This window comes from Primulina eburnea, chromosome 13 (assembly GCF_022965805.1).
Source record: "Primulina eburnea isolate SZY01 chromosome 13, ASM2296580v1, whole genome shotgun sequence".
Lineage (NCBI taxonomy): Eukaryota > Viridiplantae > Streptophyta > Magnoliopsida > Lamiales > Gesneriaceae > Primulina > Primulina eburnea.
In genome coordinates this window covers 377,997-387,979 of record NC_133113.1, presented here as the reverse complement: position 1 = coordinate 387,979, position 9,983 = coordinate 377,997, and the positions used below count along the sequence as shown (strand labels likewise).

The 9,983-nt window shown below is 44.9% G+C and overlaps 1 protein-coding gene across 1 annotated transcript; it reads right to left on the bottom strand.

Moving 5' to 3' along the window:
* Positions 1-1,142: 1,142 nt before the first annotated feature.
* On the bottom strand, positions 1,143-3,082 carry LOC140809098 (dirigent protein 4-like). The gene is made up of 2 exons (XM_073166582.1): positions 2,693-3,082; positions 1,143-1,762 (listed from the first exon to the last, which is right to left on the bottom strand). Exons 1-2 carry the CDS (start codon positions 3,080-3,082, stop codon positions 1,187-1,189), a joined length of 966 nt encoding a protein of 321 aa, XP_073022683.1. The 3' UTR covers positions 1,143-1,186.
* Between the last annotated feature and the right edge of the window lie 6,901 nt (positions 3,083-9,983).

Below are 9,983 nucleotides of genomic sequence, written 5' to 3'. Positions count from 1 at the left end.
TTATTCTCAACTTAAGATCAAGTAAGTGGGGTTATATATATGTGTTTTAAAATAATGATGTTCTCGTTTTGAAAACTCAACCGTACGGCGTACACTACTCTTTTCACGTCATTTGAATCATATATGTTTCGTTCCGTATTCCCTAACAAGTTAAGGAATCAAATTGTATTCCAAAAACAACAATCAAATAATGCAAAAAATATGTGTTAAAAATTAGAGCAACAAAACGAAATATTCAATCAATACTTTCATAAGTATTGTCTTCAGACGTCTCCAAGAACCATGGTAACATAGTTGTAAATAATTGTATTATTCAAAAGGCGACGCTCTACGACTTAATTATTTTTTCTGATAATATTTCTCTATATCTTTCCGCTCTTTCACCTCCGTGCACGATATTTGATCTTCATATTTAAAAGCATGTTTTAATTTTCGCTAGAATTGTTTCCTTGATTAGATACATACAAATCATGGCAAAATAAAGTTTATAAGAAATAAACATTTTTAGCATATCAAATTAAATCTGTAAAAGTCTAGAAAGCCAAAACTCTTAATCAAATATCACGCAAGAATTATTTTTCCTTTCACACTCTCCAAGCTAGAAAAAGAGAGAAAACTCGAGTAGTGGACCGGGTTAGTTAGGGGCCTTATCAGAACTTAAGTTATGGCCTCAATATACAGATTTTTGACGGGTTTGTGGTTGTGGTGACTGAAAATGGGTGTAATTCACGCGGAACACTGGTTTGGATACAATCGACAAAAAGATTTTAGCATGAAATGATCAATAACCTTGAATCCTTTATTTTTTCCATCACCGGATGCGCGCATTTGGATTTTCATCATAATCGACACGATGAGATTTATTTTGTAGAGACGTGTTAATATGAATAAAGTCAATCTTGAAATCTACAGGATGTGTTGTGTCTCCAATTAGTTCCAGGTTATTTACTCATGATTATGTAAATGTCAAGGATTGAGGCAAAGTGAGTACTATTATCTCGGATGCTCTTATCCCTTGCATGTTCTACGTTTAGTTTGGGGCTAATGAGTTGAATCATTTCATTATGGGTGTTGGAAGCTAGCGATGAAATATTTAGTTAAAACAGATCAAGAACGTACGATTTTGCAATAAAACTCCACAATATATAAGTTATAAATCTCTTATTAAAAAAGCATGCATTATCCCTCATGGATGAACAAGCGTGACTTTATACTCCAGAATAGCATCACCATTTGTAGTGTTCAGGAAATAAGTATTCACCTCGATGAACCCCCTCGCCATCCGAAACCGGCCCCGTCCCCCCACCACCGCCAGTTCCCTATGCTTCTCCGTTATCGGATTCCTCGAGAACACACTGATGGAACTCCCTTTAAACTTCCCAGTGGTAAAACCTAAATCAACGTACATAACCAAAGTCAAGAACTTGTCTTGGCTTGATGAGAGGTACATCCCACGCGCGTTGCCTATGAGTTCTGACGTGAGCTCGGGGCCTTCGGTGAGAGGATCGTCGATGGCGAAAAGGGTTCCAAATGGCACTGGATCGTCCTTGCTCTTCGTGGTGTTTGGAGAAGCTATCTGGATTGCGGTGGGGCTTTTACCACTCAAGGTATCGTGTAGATAAAAATGGAGGTGGGTTGTTTTTTCTTGCAGTGTTGAAAATGGTTGTGTTTTGGAGTAGTATTCGGAATGAACTGATATGGTGAATATGCAGAGTAGCAAGTGATGCCACCCGGGTCGAACAGTGGAGTCGGGTCGGGAACTCTACCAGGTAAGCTATCAAGAATACGGGAAGAAATATGAGCTAAGACGGCGAACTGGAAGGAAGATTCTTCGTTTGCCTTTGAAAGATCTGCCAATAAGAAAAACAACCACGTGAATGGGCGCCGGAGGGGGTCCCCGGCGTGGCCACTCCGATGCTTAAGTCAGTAGGGTACTCAAGCAATAAAACCAATATAGCCAAGTGATGGCTGTGATATTGGTGTACAATAAATGAGTGTGTTAAATGTTCATTAATATCTGAATGCAGGAATAAATGCAAAACCTGGTATTTATAGTGGAGGAAATAATGATGACCTCGTTTTTTGGGAAGTCACCATTAAATAGTTGGTCACAAGAGTCAAATGGCGAGCTCCAGTAATCCGTCGAATTCAGATATGGAAGAAGTCTCGTGGCGATTAGTTGAGAAGAAGAAAACCGAGATAGAAGATGAAGTGTTCCATAAGATCGTTCGTTACTGGAAGAAACTTCAGAGATTACAACTTCTCCACGAGACCGGAGAAGCTAATGCTTCTAGACTGGTGGTAAAGATGGAGAAGTACCGGGAACGTCTGAACGTGACCGAAGAGGTGAACATCTTCGAGGGTGACTACATACCAAAAGGCGGATGCAGTTATCAAAACGACCCCGAATATGAAAGGTTTCCCGAGATAATGTTTAATGATAATGCATGCATCATTATGACTACCCGGATATCACAAGCCTTGGGGCTTCGTATCCTCTCTAAGAGAGTGTCAGGGCCCAGCGTAATGCTTCAAAGCAAAGTCGGTGATCAACCATTACCGTTGGGATACTTTTGTTTGGTTTGTTCAGCAGGCATTCAGTAATAAAGACTCATACCAGATCTTAAAAATACAAAGCAAGGGTGAAACAGAAGAGTAACTTTATTCATTTGCTAGCATTTCTACTAATTACATCGGAGTATTTTTCTTCTACAAAGAGTATCCACATGGTTTTCCACTTTCTTAGCTCATTTGGGGAAGACTTGAGGAAGCCCTCGGTGCTTGTAATGTCCGAGAGGATTTTCATCTCCTTAAGCAACGTCAGCTGGTAGATGTAGTCACCCTCGAAGATGTTCACCTCTTCGGTCACGTTCAGACGTTCCCGGTACTTCTCCATCTTTACCACCAGTCTAGAAGCATTAGCTTCTCCGGTCTCGTGGAGAAGTTGTAATCTCTGAAGTTTCTCGCAGTAACGAACGATCTTATGGAACACTTCATCTTCTATCTCGGTTTTCTTCTTCTCAACTAATCGCCACGAGACTTCTTCCATATCTGAATTCGACGGATTACTGGAGCTCGCCATTTGACTCTTGTGACCAACTATTTAATGGTGACTTGGGAAAAAAAGATGTTGCTATATTTATAATAGCAAGGGGCTAATCACAACCGTCGAATCTTTGGATACATAGACGGTCAGGATGGACATTGGGAATTGCACCAGAAAGTTGAAAAGACGTACACGCCTATCGAAATATTGCGATAAATCATCCTCGAAAACATAAAAACGTGGGAGATATGATTGATTGATATACATCGCGAGTCTTCACCATACACCGATGTCTGTGTAGCTATGCTCAGTCCAGAAGGTGTATCAAAATGGCTTTTCTGACCGGGCACAAGGGACTAATCGGGACAGCGAGTAGACTCTAGCCCGACTATTTAAGGAAGGAGTGATGATACCCCGATATGTCCCGGGCAGTTGATCTCGGGAATGCTCGGGTCATGGGTCAGGCCCATGAGCGATGCCCGGGTCAGGACAGCCCATCTCCCGAGTGGTTGATTCAGGACATAGCACCAGAGTTCTGGTATAACTTCTCTTCTGACATCTCGAAGCGAGGGAGGCATTTAATGATGTTGACTTAATAAAATACACGCGGCCGACCTGTTAACATTAATGAGTGACTGGACAGATGGGATATGACTAATATATGATTTGACATGTCAGAACAGTAGGGTATAATCAGCCGCCCTAGTATATTTAATGCGCACATCCCAAAAAACGAGGTCATCATTATTTCCTCCACTATAAATACCAGGTTTTGCATTTATTCCTGCATTCAGATATTAATGAACATTTAACACACTCATTTATTGTACACCAATATCACAGCCATCACTTGGCTACATTGGTTTTATTGCTTGAGTACCCTGCTGACTTAAGCATCGGAGTGGCCACGCCGGGGACCCCCTCCGGCGCCCATTCACGTGGTTGTTTTTCTTATTGGCAGATCTTTCAAAGGCAAACGAAGAATCTTCCTTCCAGTTCGCCGTCTTAGCTCATATTTCTTCCCGTATTCTTGATAGCTTACCTGGTAGAGTTCCCGAACCGACTCCACTGTTCGACCCGGGTGGCATCATTGGCGCCGTCTGTGGGAAATCTGAGTCCTAAGACGTGGATATGGCTCCTACTAGGAGAGCAAACCAAGACGTCTCTCGAGCCCCAGAGGAAAACAATACACGTCTCTCTGGCGCAGGTGGTCCCCCCCCTAATGATCCTCAACCCACCATTCATTTGACTCCCGAAGAATTGAAGAAAATCATAACCGATGCTGTCAACATGGCTAACGCCAAAGAGGCTGCTTCTCACCAGGCCAGTCAGCATGAACAGCAGCGTAAGCAAGCACAAGAGGAAGAGAGAAGGGAAGAAGAAAGGGAAAGCGCAGGTTCTAAATCCCCCACTATCGCTGGAGAATTGGAAGAATTAAGAAAAAAGTGAAAGCATTGGAAGGGCAGGCTGTCTCCAAGGGCGGTATTTTTGTAATCAAAGGCTGCCCATTCTCTGACATCATCATCCGGGAACCACTTCCCGGGCATTTCAAGTCGGCAAAAATCAAAGATTATGATGGAAGCTCTGACCCTGAGGAACACCTCGCGCGTTTCGAAAATATGGCCATGTTGCACTGCTATGAAGACCCAATCAAATGTAAAGTATTTCTTACCACTCTGGTCGATTCCGCACAGAGATGGTTTGAAGGGTTGGCACCACAAAGCATCTGTTGCTTTGAAGATTTTCAAAAAGTGTTCTTGCATCAATTTAGCAGCAGTAAAAAGTACAAAAAGACCGCCTTCAGTTTATTCGAAGTAAAGCAAAGGCAAGATGAAACCCTAAGGGCTTATCTCAAAAGATTCAATCGGGTGGCCCTTGATGTGCCGACCTGTGCACCTGAGACAAAAACCACCGCATTTATGCAAGGGTTATGGGAAGGGGATTTCTTCCGATCCTTAACCAAAAACTGCCTGAAAATTTTGAGGATCTCCTGTCACGAGCGGAGAAATATATCAATATGGAAGAAGCGCAAAACCAGAAAAGAGAGGCCTTGAAAAGAGCAAGAGGAGATCGGACTTACAAAACTGAAGAAAGAGCTCCTAAGAAAAGTGGTGGGGGTCATTTTCCCCATGTGCCTTTAAAGATGGCTCGGGACAGAGAGATTCAAGAGTGCAGGTCAAAGGAAGTCCTTCCTCCCCGTTCAGAGGTCAGAATCTCCAAGCCAGAACAAAAAAGGTACTGTACCCTTCATAAAAATTGTGCTCACGATACTAATCAGTGCCGAGTCCTAGGAAGAAATGCTAATAGACGTCCCGTGTCCGCGCCTCACCCGCCACGAGAACGATCTCAACAACCACCCTGGTTGTCCAGACGTTCATCGCTGAATATTCCCCAAAGAACGATGAGCACTTCAAGTGGAAGACGAGGAGGAAAAACGAGTACCCGGGAAGAGAGAATCAAGCCAGCGGGAGGAGAGGATCCTTCTCCGAGTCGAGGAGTAATCAAAATGATTTCGGGGGGAGCTACTGATGGCGACTCTAATCGGGCAAGGAAGGCAAGGGGTAGGAGGGAATATCTAGAAGTTGATAATAAAAGAAGAGACGAGCCGATTATAAGCTTTGGACCAGAAGATCTCCAAGGAGTGAGTTTACCTCACAATGATGCGCTGGTCATTCAGGCCCGCATCGCCAACTATGACGTGTTAAGAATTTTCGTGGATAATGGGAGCTCTGTCAATGTTATTTTCAAAGATGCCCTCATCCAAATGGATCTGCATGAATACCAGCTGGAAACTGTGGGAAACCGCCCTGTTCGGGTTTGCTGGTCACGCCGTGTATCCAGAGGGGGAAATTGCTCTACCCCTGACTCTGGGCACCGGAGACTTGAGAAAAACTGTAATAACTACTTTCACAGTAGTGGACGCCCCATCTTCATATAATGTCATCATAGGGAGACCAGCCATGAATGAAATGAGAGCAGTGGCCTCGACGTACCACCAAAAGATCAAATTCCCAGTGAAAGGATAGGTCGGAGAAGTTAAGGGCGACCAGCCCTCTTCTCGAAGATGTTATGGAGAAACAGTCCGAATTGATCAGAAGAAGGCAAGAAGGGAAGGGAAGGGAAGGGGAAAGAACACCAGGAAGAAGCCCGGGAAGGGGAAGTACACTTTGTGACGGAAGAAGAGCAAGAATCGGTGGAGATCGAGTCGGGAAAGACTATCCGGATAGCTCGGGACATCTGCGCCACCACCCGGGTAAAACTCTTGCAATGTTTAAAAACTAATGTCGATATCTTTGCTTGGTCTCAGCAGGAACTGTCCGGGATCTCGCCCCAAGTGGCCGAGCATAGACTAAATATCCTCCCAGGGTCCCGGCCAATTAAGCAAAAAAAGCGACATTTCGGCCCGGAGAAAGATAAAATAATTGAAAAACAGGTCGAAGAATTGCTGAGGGCTGGACAAATTAGGGAAGTCCATTTCCCTTCTTGGCTATCGAATGTAGTTCTCGTCCCAAAGTCTACTGGGAAATGGAGAATGTGCGTAGATTTCAGAGACCTGAATAAAGCTTGCCCGAAGGATTGTTACCCACTCCCTCGGATTGATCAGCTAGTCGATTCCACTTCTGGGTGTGAAATCTTGAGCTTTTTGGATGCATATCAGGGATATCATCAGATCCCTTTAGCTACAGAAGATCAAGACAAAGCTAGTTTCGTCACGTCTGGGGGAACTTTCTGCTATGTTGTAATGCCTTTTGGACTGAAAAATGCAGGGGCTACATATCAACGACTGATGAATCTTGTCATTCAAAAACAGATAGGCCGAAATATTGAAGTATATGTGGATGACATTTTGATTAAAACCCGAGAAGTCGCTCATTTCATCGATGATCTGATCGAAACCTTCGCCACTCTGAAGTAGTATAGGATAAAACTTAACCCGGCCAAATGTGTGTTTGGGGTTAAGAGTGGGAAATTCTTGGGGTTCATGGTCACGGATCGAGGAATCGAAGTCAACCCAGAAAAAATCAGGGCCATCATGGATATGCCCTCTCCTCAGTCGGTTCGAGATGTGCAAAAACTGACAGGGAAAATTGCAGCCTTATCACGCTTCATTTCCCGATCTGCACACCGTAGCTATCCTTTCTTTCAAGTTCTGAGGAAAGCACAGAAATTCGGCTGGGATGACAACTGCGAGCAGGCCTTTCAAAATTTGAAAAATCACTTGGCTGAATTGTCTGTCTTAGCAAAACCCGAGCCCGGAGAAAAATTGTGGGTCTATCTCTCAGCCACCGAAGTTGCTGTTAGTTCCGTGCTCGTCAAGGAAGAAGGGACCGATCAGAAGCCTGTCTACTATGTCAGTCACGCCCTTCGCGGAGCCGAAATGAGATACAGTGAATTAGAAAAGATTGCTCTGGCTTTGGTAATGACTGCTCGAAAGCTGAGACCGTATTTCCTATCACATCCCATTGTGGTCCTCACTAATTCTCCTCTCGGCAGAATTATGACTCATACAGAGGTCTCGGGGAGGATGATCAAATGGACTGTAGAACTCGGGGAATACGATATTGAGTATAAACCCCGGGCTGCAATAAAAGCACAAGCGCTATCAGATTTCTTAACAGCCCGAGGAAGAAAAAGTGTGGAGGGTATTTGTCGATGGCGCTTCAAACATAGCGGGATGCGGAGTGGGGGTCGTCTTGATCTCCCCACTCGAAGAAAGGGTTAAATTGGCTTTGAGGCTTGACTTTAGGGTCACGAATAATGAAGCAGAATACGAAGCTGTCTTGGCAGGGTTGCGTGCTGCCCGTGAGATTGGGGCCTCCCGAATCATCATTTATTCCGACTCCCAGCTGGTTACTCAACAAATTAAAGGAGCTTACGAAGTTAAGAATGAAAAGATGCTCAAGTACTTGAATCTTATCACTTCTCAAGCGTCATCCTTCACAGACTGGAGTATCGAACAGATTCCCCGGGAAGAAAACACCGAAGCCGACACGTTGGCTAAATTGGCGGCTTCCTTGACAGAAGTAAGCACCCGGGAGATTCTCTATTGTTCGAAGCTCGTATCCTCGCTGGAAGAAGAAACACCCCCGCTGAGAAAAGACTCTTGGATGACTCCTCTCATAGAGTACATAAAGGAGGGAAAACTTCCAGAAGACCGGACCCAAGCTGTAAAGATCAGGAAGCAGGTACCCCGATTTGCCCTTTTAAATGATGTTTTATATAGGCGATCCTTTCAGGGCCCCTTACTCAAGTGCCTATCGGGGGAAGAGACAGAGTATGTCCTTCGGGAAGTACATGAGGGATGTTGTGGGGAACATCTCGGGGGGACGGCTCTATCGCGGAAGGTTATTTTAGCAGGATTTTGGTGGCCTCAAGTAAACCAATATGCTACCCGGCTCGTCCAGAAATGCCAAGGTTGTCAACATCACTCTAATTTCCACCACCGCCCAACTGCCAACATGCAACCGATCTCCGCATCATGCCCTTTTGACCAATGGGGATTGGACATCGTGGGTCCCTTTCCGCCAGTTCGTGCCCAGAAGAAGTTCCTCCTGGTAGCTGTGGATTATTTTTCTAAATGGGTAGAAGCCGAGCCGTTGGCAATAATCACCGAGGATGAAATCATGAAATTCTTATGGAGAAACATTGTCTGCCGATATGGCATCCCCAGGAAATTGATTTCAGACAATGGCAGACAATTCCAAGGAAAAAAGATTACCTCTTGGTGTCAGGAAATGAAGATTATGCAATCTTTTACCTCAGTAGCCTACCCTCAAGCCAATGGCCAGACAGAGGTAACCAACAGGATCATTGTGCAAGCTTTGAAAGCCCGGTTGCAGGGGAAAGGAAAAGATTGGGTAGAAGAATTACCCAGCGTCTATGGGCTTATCGGACTACTCCTCGAACATCCACTCGGGAAACCCCATATGGTCTGGTTTATGGATCTGAAGCAGTCTTGCCAGTAGAAATCGGGCAATCTTCCACTCGAGTGGAATCCTATTCGAGCAACAATGACTTATCTCGAGCCCTGGAGCTCGACCTTGTGGAAGAAAAAAGAGATCGGGCGGTCATCCGGATGGAAGCTTATCGCAGCAGGATCATAAAATCCTATAACAAGCACGTCCGAAGAAGGGATTTTCACGTGGGAGATCTGGTTATGAAAAAAGTTAAACCGGTGGGTGATGTGGGGAAGCTAGAAGCCAAATGGGAAGGGCCTTTCAAAGTAATCAGAAAAGTCAGTTCTGGTACGGCCTATTACCTCGAAGATCCTCAAGGACGTGTTCTTAAAAGACCATGGAATGCTTTCATTTAAAGAAGTATTATGCTTAAGAAACATTTGTATCTGTTATTTCTACACTGAATGAAGGAAATTACTCGAAAGAATTATCTTTTAAGTCCAGGGACCCGTACCCTGGCCCGGTGGACCCATACCCCGGATAATCTTTTAAGTCCAGGGACCCGTACCCTGGCCCGATGGACCCGTACCCCGGATAATCTTTTAAGTCCAGGGACCCGTACCCTGGCCCGGTGGACCCGTACCCCGGATAATCTTTTAAGTCCAGGGACCCGTACCCTGGCCCGGTGGACCCGTACCCCGGATAATCTTTTAAGTCCAGGGACCGTACCCTGGCCCGGTGGACCCGTACCCCGGATAATCTTTTAAGTCCAGGGACCCGTACCCTGGCCCGGTGGACCCGTACCCCGGATAATCTTTTAAGTCCAGGGACCCATACCCTGGCCCGGTGGACCCGTACCCCGGATAATCTTTTAAGACCAGGGACCCGTACCCTGGCCCGGTGGACCCGTACCCCGGATTATCTTTTAGGACTTATACCCAACCTGGGTAAACCGTATCCCATTTAGCAATCGAAATTACGAAATTTTACTAAAGGAAGCAAAATCGAAAAAGAAACATGCATACATAGATCAGAGGAAA

Coding starts and splice junctions, on each gene's coding strand:
- LOC140809098 (XM_073166582.1), bottom strand. CDS start 3,082: ATGGCGAGCTCCAGTAATCCGTCGAATTCAGATATGGAAGAAGTCTCG. Junction 1,763..2,692: donor TAGAAGAAAAATACTCCGAT/GTAATTAGTAGA, acceptor CTTACCTGGTAG/AGTTCCCGACCCGACTCCAC.